Source organism: Phyllopteryx taeniolatus, chromosome 9 (genome assembly GCF_024500385.1).
Source record: "Phyllopteryx taeniolatus isolate TA_2022b chromosome 9, UOR_Ptae_1.2, whole genome shotgun sequence".
NCBI lineage: Eukaryota > Metazoa > Chordata > Actinopteri > Syngnathiformes > Syngnathidae > Phyllopteryx > Phyllopteryx taeniolatus.
The window spans coordinates 11,418,438-11,438,256 of record NC_084510.1 but is presented as its reverse complement, the minus strand read 5'-3'; the positions used below and the strand labels follow the sequence as shown (position 1 = coordinate 11,438,256).

Below are 19,819 nucleotides of genomic sequence, written 5' to 3'. Positions count from 1 at the left end.
AGCATAATTCCTGCTGTACTTACTACCTGTGTGTGTTTTTGTGCGAATGTGTGCATGCATGTGTGAAGGCTGCTCATTCTAGGAGTAGAAAAATCAGACCACATCAAAAAATTCACCTTAGGCTTCCACCATCTTCTATGGAGCTTCTGTGTTGCTGGCCAAGTGAACTTCGTTGCAGATGCTGAGGAATGTGCATTAACTTTGTCACGGTTGAGAGTCAAATTTACTTCAGGTACACCTAATTTCCCTTCCCCCACAGCAACATCCAATCCCACAGATAAGGTGCCATTTCCCACCCTTGGAATGTTGAGCAAAGTAGCCACTTGTCACATTTGTCATTTTCTACACAAATTTCATGCTCTACAGTAATTTGTTGACCGTAGCCTCTGTAATCAGTACAAAACAGCTAAAAGACAAATGGTTTAATCATCAAGATCTTACCTGAAAATCATAACGCTTAACAATGAGCATAATCTTGAACTGATATACATTTCATGCCATAGAGGTGGAATCTGCTTAGTTAATTTACAAGACTAACTCTGTCCTTCAAAACTCTAAATTTGGGATTGTGATTAATCTTCTTCTTGAAAAGTGCAAGGACCTCCTCATTTGTCTTTAAATTCCCATCACCAGTGACTGAGAAGTAGGCAGCCAGAACCTGCAGAAGGAAAGCTTTCATTTTATGCCAAACAGACAGTTTTCTCAAAACATTATCAGAACAAACTGTGGTCAGAGGGAAATAAATGCTATACATCAACATCTTACCTTCTTCCTGAGTTTCTTCACTGGTAATTGCTGGTCAGGTGAATTTCTCAATACTGCCTTAATAGTTTCTTTCCATTTGAAATTCCCTACGAGGTGTTCAAAAACAATCATCAACCGCTGAAGCACCATTACTTTACAATCAACAAAGAAAACACTGCTGCATCCAAGTGGCTTCAGTTTTTTAAAATAATTAGGACAGACACATCATCGCTGTCGGGCAGAAACCCTGTATGTCCAAATATGGTCAATTTCATATTTTTCCATCAATCTATACTATCGGTCTGTCTCTACGTCGTCTGTTATTTTTACACGTTAAATTAAAGTGTTGAAAACAGCCAGAAGACAAATCCATTAACTCTTTTGGAGGGTGACTGTCTGAGAAGTAACGTAAAACTCTGCCGCTTCCTCAGTGCACCAGAGCAGTACGGCATAATGTTGCCTCAAGATTGAAAGTCTGGATGTTTTTCAAACAATAATGAGTGAAAATAGGTTAGATACATTTCAGTAAGACTGTTTTGTTAAAAAATGGACAGTCGTAATGCTTCAGTGTGGAGGAACTGGTCAGCCACGAAGGTAGGTTTGCGTGCAGATTTGCAATTTATTCGAAGATAGCTGGGATAGCCACTGCATTTCAGTCATGTTTACCGTAATTTCTCGTGTATAATGTGGATTCCCCCCCCCCCCAAAGAAATTGTTAAAATAGTGCGCATTATACATAGGTATAGGGGCAAATGGGAAAAAAACTTTCACATTTTATAAATGTATGCCGCCATCTAGTGGTTATGAAAAAGCTGTACACTTTCATTCCAAAATTCCACCGCCACCTAGTGGTTATAAAAAAAGGTGTAGCCTACACTTTAAGTCCAATATGAAAGGGGGTACGTATGACTGCATATATGTACAGTTATGCTCACAAGTTTACATACCCTTGCAGAATTTGTAAACTATAGTTTTTTAATATGACTGATGAATGAACAACAACCATCATTAATTTCTTTATGGTTACATTTTGTTTAATGATAATGCTTTTCTGAAATGCTTGACCGTTTAATTGGAATATCATTAAAATAAATTAAATCCCATTAAAATAAATTAAATTAAATGTGTTTCGCTGGTCCATCTTTTCTTTAAAGAATTGTACCCATCTTACAAATTATGCCTGGGTAATCAAACATATGAGCACAACTGTGTGTTTTCTCATTTACTGAATAAAAGTAGGGCTGTGAATTTAAAAATAAGAGCAAATAAATTTTAAAAAAAGGATTACGTGTTCAAATAAAGTGCTTAACTTCAGAATAATTATTTTAAAAAACTAACAAAATACAGATAATACTTCATGTTTTAATCATATGGGTAGAAGCAAAATCATGCATTGTAAAAATGCACTATACATAGGTAGAAGGGTTTTCCAGAATTTTATGGTCAACTTTGGGGGTGCGTATTATACATGGGTGCGCATTATACATGAAATTACGTTAAGTCTGGACTTTGACTAGGCCACTCCAAAACCATGTTTTTTTTAAGCAGTCAGAAGTGACTTGCTGGTATTGTTTTAGATCATGATCCTGCTTCAGCTTGAGGTCACAAACTGATGGCTGAACATTCTCCTTCAGAATTTTCTGCTAACGAGCAGAATTCATTGTTCCATCAATCACAGCAAGTTGTCCAGGTCCTGAATGGGCCAAGCAGCCCAAGACCATCACACAACCACCACCATGTTTGACTCTTAGTATTATGATCGTTTTCTGAAATGCTGTGCTACATTTATGACACACACCTTCCAAAAAGCTCAACTTTCATCTTGTCAGTCCATATAACACTCTCCCCAAAGTGTTGGGAATCATTCTGGTGTTTTTTTTTTTTTTTGTTGCAAAAGAAAGATGAGCTTTTTTTTGGGGGGGGGGGTCAGCAGTGGTTTTCACCTTGGAACTCTGCCATGGATCCCCTCCTTGAGCCGTCACCTTGTCGTGGTGGAGGGGTTTGTGTGTCCCAGTGATCCTAGGAGCTAAGTTGTCTGGGGCTTTATGCCCCTGGCAGGGTCACCCATGACAAACAGGTCCTAGGTGAGGGACCAGACAAAGCACGGCTCAAAGACCCCTAATGATGACGACAAACAATGGACTTCGTTTTCCCTTGCCCGGACGCGGGCCACCGGGGCCCCCCGCTGGAGCCAGGCCTGGTGGTGGGGCTCGAAGGCGAGCGCCTGGTGGCCGGGCCTGCACCCATGGGGTCCGGCCGGGCACAGCCCGAAAGGGTAACGTGGGTCCCCCTTCCCATGGGCTCACCACCTGTGGGAGGGGCCATAGGGGTCGGGTGCAGTGTGAGCTGGGCGGTGGCCGAAGGCGGGGACCTTGGCGATCCGATCCCCGGCTACAGAAGCTGGCTCTAGGGACGTGGAATGTCACCTCTCTGGCAGGGAAGGAGCCCGAGCTGGTGTGTGAGGTCGAGAAGTTCCGACTCGATATAGTCGGACTCGCCTCCACACACACCTGGGGCTCTGGTACCAGTCCTCTCGAGAGGGGTTGGACTCTCTTCCACTCTGGAGTTGCCCATGGTGAGAGGCGCCGAGCAGGTGTGGGTATACTTATTGCCCCCCGGCTCGGCGCCTGTACGTTGGGGTTCACCCCGGTGGACGAGAGGGTAGCCTCCCTCCGCCTTCGGGTGGGGGGACGGGTCCTGACTGTTGTTTGTGCCTATGCACCAAACAGCAGTTCAGAGTACCCACCCTTTTTGGAGTCCTTGGAGGGGGTGCTGGAGAGCGCTCCCGCTGGGGACTCCATTGTTCTGTTGGGGGACTTCAATGCTCACGTGGGCAATGACAGTGAGACCTGGAAGGGCGCGATTGGGAGGAACGGCCCCCCCGATCAGAACCCGAGCGGTGTTCTGTTATTGGACTTCTGTGCTCGTCACGGATTGTCCATAACGAACACCATGTTCAAGCATAAGGGTGTCCACACGTGCACTTGGCACCAGGACACCCTAGGTCGCAGTTCGATGATCGACTTTGTGGTCGTGTCATCGGACTTGCGGCCGCATGTCTTGGACACTCGGGTGAAGAGAGGGGCGGAGCTGTCAACTGATCACCACCTGGTGGTGAGTTGGCTCCGATGGTGGGGGAAGATGCCGGTCCGACGTGGCAGGCCCAAACGTATTGTGAGGGTCTGCTGGGAACGTCTGGCAGAATCCCCTGTCAGAAGGAGTTTCAACTCCCACCTCCGACAGAACTTTGCTCATGTTCCGGGGGAGGCGGGGGACATCGAGTCCGAGTGGACCATGTTCCGCGCCTCCATTGCTGAGGCGGCCGACCGGAGCTGTGGCCGTAAGGTGGTCGGTGCCTGTCGTGGCGGCAATCCCCGAACCCGTTGGTGGACACCAACGGTGAGGGATGCCGTCAAGCTGAAGAAGGAGTCCTATCGGGCCTTTTTGGCCTGTGGGACTCCTGAGGCAGCTGATGGGTACCGGCTGGCCAAGCGGAATGCAGCTCTGGTGGTCGCTGAAGCAAAAACCCGGGCATGGGAGGAGTTCGGTGAGGCCATGGAGAAAGACTTCCGGACGGCTTCGAGGAAATTCTGGTCCACCATCCGACGTCTCAGGAGAGGAAAGCAGTGCACCACCAACACTGTGTATAGTGGGGATGGGGCGCTGCTGACCTCGACTCGGGACGTTGTGAGTCGGTGGGGAGAATACTTCGAAGACCTCCTCAATTCCACCGACACGCCTTCCCATGGGGAAGCAGAGTGTGGGTTCTCTGAGGCGGGCTCTCCTATCTCTGGGTTTGAGGTCACCGAGGTAGTTAAAAAGCTCCTCGGTGGCAGGGCCCCGGGGGTGGATGAGATTCGCCCGGAGTTCCTAAAGGCTCTGGATGTTGTGGGGCTGTCCTGGTTGACACGCCTCTGCAACATCGCGTGGACATCGGGGACAGTGCCTCTGGATTGGCAGACTGGGGTGGTGGTCCCCCTTTTTAAGAAGGGGGACCGGAGGGTGTGTTCCAACTACAGGGGGATCACACTGCTCAGCCTCCCTGGTAAGGTCTATTCAGGGGTGCTGGAGAGGAGGGTCCGTCGGGAAGTCGAATCTCAGATTCAGGAGGAGCAGTGTGGTTTTCGTCCTGGCCGTGGAACAGTGGACCAGCTCTACACCCTCGGCAGGGTCCTCGAGGGTGCATGGGAGTTCGCCCAACCAGTCTACATGTGTTTTGTGGACTTGGAGAAGGCGTTCGACCGTGTCCCTCGGGGAGTCCTGTGGAGAGTGCTTCGGGAGTATGGGGTACCGAACCCCCTGATACGGGCTGTTCGGTCCCTGTATGACCGGAGTCAGAGTTTGGTCCGCATATCCGGCAGTAAGTCGAACTCGTTCCCGGTGAGGGTTGGACTCCGCCAAGGCTGCCCTTTGTCGCCGATTCTGTTCATAACTTTTATGGACAGAATTTCTAGGCGCAGCGGAGGCGTAGAGGGGGTCCGGTTTGGTGGCCTCAGTATTGCATCTCTGCTTTTTGCAGATGATGTGGTTCTGTTGGCTTCATCAAGCCGTGACCTCCAACTCTCATTGGAGCAGTTCGCAGCCGAGTGTGAAGCGGCTGGGATGAGAATCAGCACCTCCAAATCTGAGACCATGGTCCTCAGTCGGGAAAGGGTGGCATGCCATCTCCAGGTCGGGGATGAGATCCTGCCCCAAGTGGAGGAATTCAAGTATCTTGGGGTCTTGTTCACGAGTGAGGGAAGAATGGAACGGGAGATCGACAGGCGGATCGGTGCAGCGTCTGCAGTGATGCGGACTTTGTATCGGTCCGTTGTGGTAAAGAAAGAGCTAAGCCGAAAGGCGAAGCTCTCAATTTACCGGTCGATCTTCGTTCCTACCCTCACCTATGGTCATGAGCTGTGGGTCGTGACCGAAAGAACAAGATCCCGGATACAAGCGGCCGAAATGAGTTTCCTCCGCAGGGTGTCCGGGCTCTCCCTTAGAGATAGGGTGAGAAGCTCGGTCATCCGAGAGGATCTCAGAGTAGAGCCGCTACTCCTCCGCATTGAGAGGAGCCAGATGAGGTGGCTGGGGCATCTGATTCGGATGCCTCCCGGACGCCTCCCTGGTGAGGTGTTCCGGGCATGTCCCACCGGGAGGAGACCCCGGGGACGACCCAGGACGCGCTGGAGAGACTACATCCTTCGGCTGGCCTGGGAACGCCTCGGGATCCCCCCGGAAGAGCTGGATGAAGTGGCTGGGGAGAGGGTAGTCTGGGCGTCCCTGCTGAAGCTACTGCCCCCGCGACCCGACCCGGATAAGCGGTAGAGAATGGATGGATGGATGGATGAACTCTGCCATGGATGCCATTTTGCCCAGTCTCTTCCTAATTATTGTGTCAAGAACACTGATCTTAGCTGAGGCAAGGGAGGCCTGCAGCTCTTTAGAAGTTGCCCTGACTTCCTTTGTTGCCTCATTGTTGTTCTCTTTGGGTAATCTTTGTAGGCTGACCACTCCTGGGAAGGTTCACCACTGTTCCATAATTTCTCCATTTGAGGTGAATGGCTCCCACTACAGTTCGCTGGAATCCTAAAGCTTTAGAAATGGCTTTTGTAACCCTTTCCAAACCGACCGATGTCAATTGCTTTATTTATTGACTGTTCTTGAATTTGTTTGGATCATGTCATTTTGTTGCAGCTTTTTCTTTATTTTGTCAGACAGGTTCTGTTTAAGTGATTAAACAGGTCTGGAGATAATCAGGCTAGGGTGTGATCAGTGAAAATTAACCAAAAATTGTGATTAATCACAATTAATTCATGATTTAATGAGGCAGGTAATAACTTTTTCCACATAGGGCCGGGTAACTGAATAGATTTTTTTTCCTTAAATGAAATCACCATTTCAAATTTGAAGTTCACTTGGGTTATATTTGTATCATATTTACATTTGTTTGACTTGAACATTAAAGTTAGAAAATATGCAAAAATATAAGACTTTCAGAAGGGCACCAACACGTTTTCATGTCACTGTAAGTATATTGTGGTTGTGCAAGCAATACACTACTTAAAGTACAAAAACATTTGTAGTTCTAGTAGCATTTATAACAGCTGAAAGCAAGCTGCCTGCTGAAAGTCACATGAAAAAAATTGTTTATAGTCTGGACGCAAAAATAAACATGTTATATGGAACTGAATTCCCATTAGTCCATTGTCAAAATATTCCATGTAGCATGTGAACATCAGGATACACTAACCATACCTTTGGCAACCGCTAGATCCTCACTCTGCTCAGATACAGCAACCTCTGCTGTTTGGTCAGCTGGTAGAAATCAGATAAGAGGTCTTATAATTAATTTATAAATAGTTACAAATATGCAGTGACTGGAGATACCAATATTGATTATCTTCATTATTGTCCACAGACCGTATGTGTACACAGGACCTGTGAAGACCATTAAGTATTACTTACTTTTCACCTTTTTGCTGGACATTTGCTCAAAGGCACCATCTTGGTTCCCATTTTCATTGTCTTCACAAACCCTTGATCTCTTTCTGTCGTTTTTCTTTTTGGCTACCTGGTCTTCCTCGGCTACTGCCAGTTCTGCCTTTTTTGATTTTTTCTCAAGTTTCCCATTTGCCTGTTGACGGGCTTCTTTACGCTCTTGTTTTGTAAGTTTCTTTTTCTTCATCTCCGAATGGCCATTTTGCTTTTCTTTCGTATTACTATCCACTTCAACTACAATCAGCGTCTTTTTCACTTGTTTTTTCTTCTTGGGTACATCAGGGTTCTGTCAGATTATAAGTAATGAACATTAACTATGGGCAACATCTTCAAGACATCTTGCTAACTGTGCTTATGTGTAAGAGACATAGTACTAGTTGTACAAACACATACTTGAGGGAGAAAACCTAGTGATACTTGCATAATCTAGATATAAATACTGTTGAATCTCGCAAGTAAAATAAAACAAATGAGTGCAGGTTAGGCAGCACGGTGGACGACTGCTTAGTACATCTGCCTCACAGTTCTGAGGACCGGGGTTCAAATCCCGGCCCTGCCTTTGTGGAGTTTACATGTTCTCCCCGTGTCTGCGTGGGTTTTTCCCACCTCCCAAAAACATGCGTGCTAGGTTGATTGAAGACTCTAAATTGCCCGTAGGTGTGAATGTGTGCGCGAATGGTTGTTTGTTTATATGTGCCCTGCGATTGGCTGGCGGCCAGTTCAGGGTGTACCCCGCCTCTCGGCCGAAGATAGCTGGGATAGGCTCCTGCACGCCCGCGACCCTTTTGAGGATAAACCGGTACATGAAATGGATGGATAGTGTAGTTTAGGGCTGTCACTATCGATTATTTTTAGAATTGATTATTCTATCAAATATTCCATTCATTAATCAAATGATTGGCTAAAATGTATTTCGGATTATAGTTTATTGTAAAATCTTATTTCCAATCAGTGGTTATTAACCGATTATTGTTGTTTATTTGGTGTTGTCTAATAAATAACCAAAACAAAAACAATTAAGCAATATCACATGAGTGTGAGTGATGTACTCACCAACATTTTTTAAACTGAAATCTACTTCTTGGGTACCGATTAATGCGAAGCGTGAAGTTTGATTGGGTATATATTCACTTCTGAGGCTTCCTGAGATTCAACTAAATGTAAGTTACTGGTTATTCATACTAAGGCTGCAAGTAACAATTATTTTTGTAATAGATTAAACTGACTTCTTTTTTCCATGAGTTGATTATGAATCAGTTAGTGGTTTGGTCTGCAACATGTCAGAAAATAGGGAAAAATGTTGACCATTGTTTTCCAAAGTGAAAGCAGACATTTATAAATGTCTACTTGGATTAAACACAAAAAATAACCAGTCTGCTTTCATGAAGGACTACAGAAATCAGATACAAATTTTATGTCAAGGGTGAAATCAGAGGATTTTAACAATTTTAAGTTAAACAATGGCTCTATACAATTATCAAAATAGTTGTTGATTAATTTGATGATCCATTAGTTGTTGATTAATTGTGACACCTCTAGTGTAGTTCTTTATCATAGTCGCTGTGTTGGCAGACACAGTGTCAGGGTAGTGAGCAAACAAACTTTTACTGTCACTTACAATGTCAGTAGCTGCATTCAGGATGTCCCATACATCTTCATGTAGACCTGAGTTGGTAATCCTTAGACTGTTTCTCATCCAATTCTGATGGAAGGTTTCACAGTGATTAGATCCTACAGGCAAGCTCTTACTCAGGAGGCATATTTATCAACATGGTCATTCATACAAAACAAACCATCCTGTCCATAGGCCTTAAAATTCCAGTAATTTTGGCATATGTACCCACCTCAAATTTAGCCTTTTTTCTTGGGACATTGTCATATGCACCGACTTGCTGGAGCACATCTTTCAGCTTTGCACTAATTCCAGGTTTGTTCATGGCTTCGTGGATTTTCTTTAGCAACAAAGTGATGATATTTGAGTACAAATATTTCTCCTCAAATGATACAACTTAATGTGGCTCAGAGGTTGACTTTTACCTGGATCCATTGATGCTGTTTCACATCTCCTTTGTTTGCTTTGGTCTCATAGCCTTTACCCCCATACTTCTGGTCTTCGCTGATGCATTTGATGTGATTTTTGTAGTCATCACCCCTTGAAAACATAAAGCAAGACAATTTATAAGATCGTGGAAGTTCATTTTAAAAAGTCAATGGAAAAAGGACACAAAGGTTTACCAGAAATCTTTTCCACAGTCAATGCAAGACAGAACCTGGCAGCCTCGGCACATAGTCACGTGTTTATCCACCTGGGCTTTTTTCAGGGATTCGCCACAAGCATTGCATGTGAAGAACACCATGCTGAATAACTCCTCTGTCCACGTACGCGTGGATTAAATGGCGAGTACAATGTCGCCTCTGCTTTGCCGATGGCTGGTAATGTCAGTAACGTAGAAACACAATCATACAAAGGTTCAAATTTCTTTCTAACAACACAGGTAGGAACCGAGTTAAGACAAAACCGGTAGCTAACGTTACACAAAATGAAATGTTGTAATCGGTCAAGAAGTGGTCAAACCAAAACATGCAACGTAACAATATCACAATGTTAAATTATCTAAAATTATTTTAAAACGAGTTACATGCAACGCTACCCCCGCCGTGTTCACCCAATTTGACTGTGTGTACTTTTCAAATCACGTTACCACGCCAGAACTTAGAATTGCTACACTATCAGTCTTCCGTACGTGTAAACTAAATACAAAACAAAGTTCCGACCTGACGGACCAGGCTACTTTTCTGTTTGAGCCGGTGGTGTATCTGTGGTAGTTATCATAACATTAAGGGCATTATAATATCTATTATTCTTTTACTGTCTATAAAAAAACCTTTATAAAGAAGCTCGAAAATGCAAACTGTACCAGGAAGTGAGGCAACGGCAGTGTAGAAGTAACCTGGCCATCATCCAAATTAAAGAATCCATCAAAAGTATTTGGATCCGAGTACAACAACAGCGAACAAGCATTAAGTTAACTTTTCATTCCTGCCAGGTAATATTACAAGTGTGTGAACTAGAGTTGTTCCAATTCGTAGTAAATTGCTTTGGGAGCATATCCTCTTGTTAGCATGCTAGCTATTACTGTCGATTTGTGCGTAGAATGCTGGACGACAGGACGAAGCGAAGCGCCGCTGTTATTATGTTTATGTCGGATGTCAGAACAACATGCCAATGCAGCAGAGTGGGGTTATATTGCATGAATCATAAACTACAGTATTTCCTGTCACCGACTTAACAATGTGTGTTCTCTTCCCTTCCACTAGCCTTATGACCGAGTGCTTCTATGGATGAGTGAGCATGGACACACTATCCAGCCACAGCTCCTATTTGCTGCAGCAGCTCCAGGAGCAGAGGATTCAGGGAATGCTCTGTGACTGCATGTTGGTGGTCAAAGGGGTCTGCTTCAAAGCCCACAAAAATGTACTGGCTGCTTTCAGCTCATATTTCAGGTATGTAGTATTCATGCATCAACAATTTTATTTGTGCAAGGAAATTATTAGTTTATCATGCCAAATGTATACAAGTGGTAAAAGGTGCAAGAGAGTAGTAACCAGCCTTCCCTCGCTATATCGGTACTTCAAATGGACAAAATTATTACCATTTTCTGTACCGCTTATTGTCACTAGGGTCGCGGGCATGCTGGAGCCTATCCCAGCTGACTCTTGGGCAACAGGCGGGGTACACCCTAAACTGGTCGCCAGCCAATCGCAGGGCACATATAAACAAACAACCCATTCACACTCACACCTACGGGCAATTTGGCCATCTTCTGTGATCTTTGTTTATTTACAAAATGCATATTTCATATAAAAAAAACGTTCAATAACAATACATTGAAATTAATATCCAGTGGCCAAATGGTGGTCACACCAGTTACGGACTGGTTTTCAACCCCCCTGGATCTTCCCAATACAGTAAAACTACACATTCTAGGGTGGTCTTATATAATGGGCAGCCCCAAGGCACACATATGCAATAATTATCGTGTCTAATCAGCATCTTGATATGCCACAGCTGTGAGGTGAATGGATTATCTCGACAAAGGAGAAGTGTCAGGAGTCTCTAACACAGATTTAGACATATTCGTGAGCAATATTTGAGAGAAATGGGCCTTTTGTGTCCAAAGAAGAAGTCGTAGATCTTTGAGTTGAGCTCATGAAAAAAATGGGAGCGAAGACAAAGATGTTGCACTTTTATTTTTGTTCAGTGTATTTTGAGAGCAGAGAAGTTACTTTTCCATAGTGCCAAAGTATCAAAACTTATTTTGTATATAATTGAAAAAAATATATATTTTGTACTTAAGTACATGCCAGAGTCTGTATGTTTTTACTTTTACTGAAGTACAGGAGTTAAATAACTTAAGTACAGAGTGTGAGTACTCTTGCCACATCTGCCATTACCACTTTTTGCTTATTTAGGTGACCTTTTGGCCATGTACGAGTATCTACTGAATATGAATACTGTGTGAATATGAGCAATTGAAGTGCAGACTTATAAAAATCCTTTTGCTTCTTTGTTCTCTCCAGATCTTTATTCCAGAATTCCCCCAGTCAGAAAAATGAAGTGTTCAACTTGGTTATCCAGGATGTCAGTGGCATTGGCCAAATATTGGACTACATGTACACCTCCCATCTTGACGTCAACCAAGATAATGTACAAGCACTCCTTGACATCGCTCAGTGTTTGCAAGTTCCAAACGTCCAAAGCATGTGTAACACTTTCCTTAAGCCTTGCCCCCCACCGGTGGAAATCCCATCGTTTTCCCTCCCAGCCATGCTGACTTCAGAGCATGACTGCCTCCTAGGAAGCAGCCTGCCTAATGATGTTGACCTCCACTGTCCCGCTGAAGTACCAAGACCTGGCTTTATGGAGCAAACCAAACGAATGCCGATTTCTGTGCCTAACAGCAGCTCTAGTGACTCAGTTAGCAACACCCAGGCGCCTGTAGAAAAACAGTTAGTACATGGTTACAAGCTTCGTAATTTCTACAGTAAGCAGTACTTCAAACAAAGTGCAATTCAGGCCTCAAATCAGGGTCCAGGCCCTTCAGTTATCGTGGAGGAGTCGCAGTGTCAGCTTGGGCTTAACCAGGGAGGCAACCACTCGCATTTATGCTCAGGAAACACAGTTCAGCCCAACCCTCCTTGCACATCCTTGGCAACTGATAAGCATCAGGTGTCAGCACTGACACCCTCGGATAGTTTAAACACCCCCAGCTCTGACCATGCTGATCCCATGCTCAGTATGCCAGTGCGTCCAAAGAAGACGGTGTATCTGAAGAAATACAACTACCTGCGTTCTCAAAAGGCTTTAGAGGAAATGTTTGCAGAATCAGTCAGCGAGCCCATCCTCAACTGCCCCAAAGACAATCAGCAAATTGATTCTGTGGTCCAGATTGGGGCTCAAGAAACTCCTACTGAAAACCTTGTCACTGTCAGGGAAGATGCACCTAAGACACCGTCAGATGCTGAAATTCCTAGACCACCACCCATAAACCACGAGGAGCAAGGACTGCAGTCTTTGCCCGAAACACCACAGCAAACGGGCCACAAATATTCCTGCAAAGTGTGTGGGAAAATCTTCAAACACCCAAGCAACCTGGAGATGCACAAACGCTCTCATACAGGTAATTCCATGCCTCTAATCAGTCGGACTCACCGTGGTGTTATAGATATTATTGTTATAATGTTTCTGTTTTTGCATGCTGCAGGTGAGAAGCCCTTTGAATGTAACATTTGTGGGAAGAACTTTTCACAGGTATGATCATATCAAGTGCAAATAGCATTAGCATTTCTTAGATTGTTTTGCTGAAATGGCATGTCTGTTGTTTGATTCTAGGCAGGAAATCTACAGACACACTTGCGACGACATTCTGGAGAGAAACCCTACATCTGTGAGTTATGTGGCAAAAGGTAAATACCCTCACTCGAACATATTTTTTAGTAGTTTTTATTGTGTGTGTTTTTTTTACTCTCTTAAGACGGGGAACATTTAGCGAACAATGAAATACTTGAGTGTAATATGAAACGTCAGGTTGGGTTGCCTGACTGCGTCGGGAAGGGTATCTGACGTAATAACTGTGCCAAACAAATATGAGAGTGGATCTCATTTCTCTTAATTGCGTCGTTCGGAGTTCCTTGCTCCTTACTGCTTCAAAAGCGACCCGGAACGATTTCTCACACCGCCGTATTAAGGATTATCAGAGTTTTCCTGAATGTGCATCGTGGTGTGAGGATCGAGCAATGAGGAGGTTCCACGGGCTAGCTTAAATCAAAGGACCACCGATGTATCCTATGCAGAAATCTTTTAGATCCTCGACAGTGATGACTAAAAATGGGTGTGTACCAGCTGGATTGTAAACAAAGCAGGACTTAAAATGAAATGGTTAATCTTCTGTTTTTGTCATTCCTTGATAATTTTATTTTAAATATATACACCTTTTCCTGTATGTCTGTTTTATTTAGGGCAGTGTTTAAAATGACTTATCATTACTGTGTGACAAAGGTCTGTAATTTAGGCTATCATTTTTTTTAAAGTTTTGATAGTTTTACCCTGTTTTTACATTTAAGGTAATACATAAGGAACATATCAACACTCTGCATAATTATTATAATATTTACAAATCACTACAAAAATGTACAGAGGAGGCAGGGGTGGGTGTTGTGCTGGGCAAGACCACTCATAATTGTGTCTGCATCTGCAAAGTTGTGAGTGGGAGTAAGTGTTGATCATATTTGACTTTTAATTTAATCTTACTTGAAGAATAAAGTGGACATTTGTTGTGATAGTAATAATTGAGCCACAGAGATGGTTGATTTGTGACACGCGTCAAGGACGTGATGTCCTCTTTAATTGTCGTCTCCACAAAATGACATCATCGACGAACGATCGTCTCATTTCTCTAAATATTTGTCCATCCTCCCACCTTGCTCCTCTGTTGATTGCCTCGTTTTCTTGATGGGATTTCATGTGCGAGGCGCTAACATTTAAACAGGCACGAGGACCAAGGAGTTCAAATAAAGAAATGAGATTGGCCCACTGTGTTGATCTGTGATGGGACAAGCTGACAACGCAACTTGAGTTTAATATGATGTAGATATATATTTTTTGTACTCTTTATTTGCTTGCATAGCATGAATCAAATGGTAATTTTGATGTCACATCAAATATGTCACATGCAATATACTCTACCTCCCGTAGCTTCACTGCATCAGGGGATGTCCACCGTCACAAAGTGGTGCACACAGGAGAAAAACCACATCTATGTGACATATGTGGTCGAGGTAAATTATGTCTCTAAACATTACCAATTGTTGTCATTTGAGTTGTCCACTTGGAGTATAGTTGTTGTTTTTAATAACCAAGTGTGGCGGCATGGTGTACGACTGGTTAGCACATCTGCCTCACAGTTCTGAGGACCGGAGTTCAAATCCCGGCCCCGCCTGTGTGGAGTTTGCATGTTCTCCCCGTGCCTGTGTGGGTTTTCTCTGGGTACTCCGGTTTCCTCCCACATCCCAAAAACATGCATGGTAGGTTGATTGACGACGCTAAATTGCCCGTGAGTGTGAATTGAGTGTGAATGGTTTTTCGTTTATATGTGTCCTGCGATTGGCTGGCGACCAGTTCAGGGTGTACCCCTTCTCTCGCCCCAAGATATCTGGGAGAGGCGCCCGAGAACCTAGTGAGGATAAGCGGTACAGAAAATGGATGGATGGATAACCAAGTGTATACATTTGTCTTCATTGTACTTTACTGTTTAATGTATTAAGGATTCAACAACCTGAGCAATCTGAAAGAACACAAGAGGACACACGCCACAGACAAGACATTTACTTGTGACCAATGTGGAAAATCCTTCAACACGCACAGGAAACTTCTGAAGCACAAAGCCTGCCATGGGGGTGAGAAACCACACAGTTGTGCCACCTGTGGTAAGTCTGCATCTTGTTTGAAAGAAATTCCTTGTCTGTTCTTGAAATACTTTGCAAATAAAGAGGATTCTGATTCTGAAATTATCACGTACAGGTACAATATACAGTGCCATGAAAAAGTAGTGGTCCCCTTCTCAAATTCTTATATATTTGCATAGTTATCCCACTTTTAAATAATCAAACAAATGTACAGTAAATATCAGACAACTCTAACCCATGTGAACTTAAAATGCTGCTTTTAAATTATTTCATTTATTAAGGAAAAAAAATTATGATTCAAAGTTACCTGGCTCTGTGTGAAAAAGTGATGCCCCCCTTATCCTAATAACTGGTTGGGCCATCCTCAGCAGCAACAACTGAAATCAAGTGTTTTCTATAACTGGCAATGAGTCTTTCACATCTCTCTGGAGGGATTTTGGCCCACTCTTCCTTGCAGAATTGTTTGAATTCAGCAAAAATGGAGGGTTTTTGAGCATGAACAACCTTTTTAAGGTCACGACACTGCATTTCAATCGGATTCAAGTCTGGACTTTGACGAGGCCACTCCAAAACCTTCATTTTGTTTTTTTTTAAAGCCATTCAGAAGTTGACTTGCTGGTGTGTTTTGGATCGTGATCCTGCTGCAGAACCCAAGTGTGTTTCAGCTTGAGGTCACGAACTGATGGCTGAACATTCTCCTTCAGGAATTTCTGTTACAAAGTAGAGTTAATGGTTCCATCAATCATAGCAAGTTGTCCAGGTCCTGAAGGAGCTAAGCGGCCCAAGACCATCACACTACCACTACGTTTGACTGTTGCATGATGTTCTTTTTCTGAAATGCTGTGGTACATTTCCGGCACACATTTACCCCAGATGTAATGAGACACACACCTTCCAAAAAGCTCAACTTTCATCTTGTCATTTCATATAATATTCTGGCAAAAAATCCTGGGAATAATTCAATGTTTATTTTATTATTTATTTTTTTTATTTTTTTTGCAAAAGTAAAACGACCTTTTATGTTTTTTGGGTCAGATGTGTGGGGTAATCATTTTAGACCGGCCACTCCTGGTCAGGTTCACCACTCTTCCATGTTTTATCCATGTGAGGATAATGGCCCTACCTGTGGTTCGCTGGAATCCTAAAGCTTTAGAAATGGCTTTTTAACCCTTTCCAGACTGATAAATGTCAATTACTTTATTTCTCGACTGTTCTGGAATTTATTTGGATCGTGTCATTTTGTTGCAGCTTTTTTAGATCTTTTGTCTCACTTGATTTTGATTGGGACAGATTCTGTTTAAGTGATTTCTTGATTGAACATGTGTAGAGGTAATCAGGCTTGTGTGTGATCAGTTGAAAATTAGTAAAAAATTGTGATGATTAATTCATGATTTAACAAGTGGGGTAATTACCTTTTCACACAAGGCCAGGTAACTTTGAATTGTTTTTTTTTTCACCTTAATAAATGAAATCACCATTTAAAAACAGCATTTTAACTTCACATGGGTTATATTTGTCTGGTATTTACATTTGTTTGATTATCTGAAACAAAGTGGGGAAACTATGCGAAAATGTAAGAATGTGAGAAGGGGGCCAATACTTTTTCACGGCACTGTATATTCTGCGATTTGTACATCCTGGTGAGGATAAGCGGTATAGATAATGGCGAGATGGATGGATTTTAATCGACTACTAAAAACTTGGAGCATGTTTACTGTCATATTGAAAAGGTTTTAGCATTTATTTTATGTACGTCATATGCAGCTTTAGGTCCATGTACATACGTTGTCCTCTCTAATAAGTCAATTCAGTGCTCTAGTAGAACGACTGCGTCTTAGTAGTAATTTTATTTTATTTTTCCACAACTAGTGCCACGTTTAGTAATTTGTAGGCATGTGTCAGGCACTCCTGCAGTAGCCTCCTTATCAAAAATATCAAGCTTTTATTCAAGTTTCTTGATATCGAGCTGATGGTCCATGTACTAGTACGCTTTTTGCCCTCACTAGGAGGACAACTTTAGCATACTCAGACAACTATATGTTACTGCTGAGGCAGAAATGTGTATTAGTTAACAACAGCATGCTACTTGTACTACTAGTGAAACACTAGATGTTAATTAGTCAAATTTGATGTCACTAGTAGTACTAGTAGCACAGAGTTGTTAACTATTGCACAGTTTTGCCTCACTAGTAATATGTAAATGTCTTACTATTATGCCAAAGTTAAATACTAGTGAGGACAAAGAGCGCACTAGTACTAGTGTGTGTTGTACAGCAACTGGTTTTCATTAGATACCAATCCTTGGTTACAAATGCCAAAACGCAAGTGAATGGAGTCACAACAGCATACATCGACAAATTGGCTCCAACGGCTTAATAGAAACCCGTTTGAGCCTTTATTTGATATGTTTGATAAGGAGGCTTCTAGTACGTAACACATACTATTTGGGCCCAGTAGTGTTAATAGTACAGCACTGTAGTTTACTATTAAGGTTTTAATTGCATACTAGTAGGCCAAAAGTGGCACTAGTAGTGGAAAAATGTTTTACTAGTAAGACACAGTCGTCCTACTCGTGTGCTGAATTGTCTTACCAGTGAGGACAAAGAACATACGAGTCATGGATCTTAAGCTGAATGTCAAATAAATGCTTAAACAGCTTTCCATACTGTCCTTGCTCCTCTACAATAAGCGTTCTCTGTCTGTGCAGGGAAATGCTTCATTGGCTCAGGGGACCTACAACGTCACATCCGCTCTCACACTGGAGAAAAACCCTACCTCTGCAACACCTGTGGAAAAAGCTTCACTCGGTCAGCCATGCTGAGAAAACACAGCAACATGCACTGCAAGGGTGCACCAGTTGATGGCGCCATCACAGACAACTCTGACCAGAATCGCAGCTCAGATACAGCGGTCTCGCTTACTAAAACTATCTGCCAAAGTGATGCCACAAATGAGCAGCCTTTTTCTACTATGATGCCTCATGCAGGACCTGAGAAGCCTTCACCAGCTACTCCTTCACCCCCAACCCCTCACGTTGAGACTCCACCTCTGGGTATCCAGCTCAGCCCAGTATCTACCCCAGCCTCTCTTCCAGACTTACGCTCCCTGGTGCCACATCATCTCCTCGCTTCCTCCCACCAGGAGAGAACCAGAGCGCTCTCTGGCCAGGATCACATGAAGCTGACTAAACCACACGTCTCTCAAGAGGTTGAATATGGGCCCTATGTGGAGAATGGACCAATGGGAGGTGAGATGGGTAGAGGTATGTTAGGCAAGCCCTACCTTCCTGTACAAGACAATTACTGTGCTACTCGGTCCCATAGTGGCTCGTACAGGTCCAGTGAAGGCAACTTCATCTCAAGTGTAACTTTGTGGGGGCTTGCAATGAAAACTTTGCAGAATGATAATGAAATGGATCAATAACACTGCAGGAACAAATGACACTCATCTTAGGGGATGCGCTACAAGATGCAAATGTGGTGTTCTCAATTGGTTAGACAGATTACGTTTTTAACCCTCCCGCTCATGTGAATTTTATTTTATTTTATTGGGCAAACAGTAACATACAATGTATTTGCCCACAGATGTAACGGAGCTAGGAGGTGTCAATTTATTTACCTGCTGTTATTCATTTGATGATTGATATTCTTTGTTAGGTTATCGTAACTTTTTTATGTTAGCAAAGTTTCCATTAAGGCAGAACGGTGGACGTGCTTGCATGGATTTTCTTCTGGTTCTCCAGTTTCCTCCCACATCCCCTAAAAATGCCTCTTAGATTATAATTAAAGAGTCTAAAGTGCCCATCGGTGTGAATAGTTGTTTGTCTATATGTGCCCTGCAATTGACTGGCGACTAGTCCAAGGTTTACCACATCTCTCACCCAAAATCAGCTCTGATATGCTCTAGTTACCCACGACCCTAATGAGGACCAACTGTATAAAAAAATAGATGGATGTTTCTACAAAGTATAATTGGTGGATAATTACTTTGATTAGGGCATATCCAATAGCGCTGCCTTATTTAAAGCCAGCTGTCAGAGGCGCTAACTCATCATTTTATCCCCTGCATGTCATACTGGTTTATTACGTGTAAAAATATATATGCATATATAAAAGAAAAGCAATGGGGGAGATATAATAAACACTGACATTTCTGTGATAGGTGTTTTATGCATTTGCTAAACATCCATTACGTCTTATTACCAAACCAATTGCAAATGACATTTGTACTCTTCCAGTTTCGGATACTGCACTTCCCTTTAATGGATGAGATGAAATATTTTTTTGTCACCTGATAATATGAAGTATTTTAGGTGTCAAACTCAAGGCCCAGGGGCCAGATGTGTCCCGCCACATCATTTCTGTGGCCCGCGAATGCAAATTATGCTCGTCAACTTCCGTGATTAAACATTTCACTGTTCTAGCGGCCCTCTGAGGGAAATCATAACTACAATACGACCTGAGACAAAAATGTGTTTGACACCCCTGGAAACATGCCTCTTAACCAGTCAATATGGGAGGTTAAAAAGAAGGAAACCGAAAAAGCATACAAACACAATATTGTGTCTGTCAATCTTTTAAAGTTGTTCCTTAAAGTCTAACCAGCAATTCAGAGTCCAACGTGCACAGGA

The 19,819-nt window shown here is 43.1% G+C and overlaps 2 protein-coding genes across 5 annotated transcripts; one reads left to right on the top strand and one right to left on the bottom strand.

Moving 5' to 3' along the window:
• Positions 1-407: 407 nt before the first annotated feature.
• Positions 408-9,593, bottom strand: lyar (Ly1 antibody reactive homolog (mouse)). The gene is made up of 8 exons (XM_061784915.1): positions 9,460-9,593; positions 9,262-9,376; positions 9,069-9,176; positions 8,843-8,926; positions 7,192-7,510; positions 6,982-7,041; positions 766-851; positions 408-658 (listed from the first exon to the last, which is right to left on the bottom strand). Exons 1-8 carry the CDS (start codon positions 9,579-9,581, stop codon positions 521-523), a joined length of 1,032 nt encoding a protein of 343 aa, XP_061640899.1. The 5' UTR covers positions 9,582-9,593; the 3' UTR covers positions 408-520.
• On the top strand, positions 9,487-19,342 carry zbtb49 (zinc finger and BTB domain containing 49). Of its 4 annotated transcripts, none has more exons than XM_061784912.1 (8): positions 9,487-9,621; positions 10,543-10,728; positions 11,806-12,905; positions 12,990-13,036; positions 13,118-13,191; positions 14,480-14,562; positions 15,049-15,210; positions 17,897-19,342. In XM_061784912.1, the coding sequence occupies exons 2-8, from the start codon at positions 10,577-10,579 to the stop codon at positions 18,610-18,612; spliced, it is 2,334 nt and encodes a 777-aa protein (XP_061640896.1). In that variant the 5' UTR covers positions 9,487-9,621; positions 10,543-10,576; the 3' UTR covers positions 18,613-19,342. The 4 variants fall into 4 exon arrangements, with proteins under 4 accessions (XP_061640896.1, XP_061640898.1, XP_061640895.1 ...); XM_061784914.1 differs by lacking the exon at positions 9,487-9,621 and adding an exon at positions 10,020-10,046; XM_061784911.1 differs by lacking the exon at positions 9,487-9,621 and adding an exon at positions 10,132-10,271.
• The last annotated feature ends 477 nt before the right edge of the window (positions 19,343-19,819 follow it).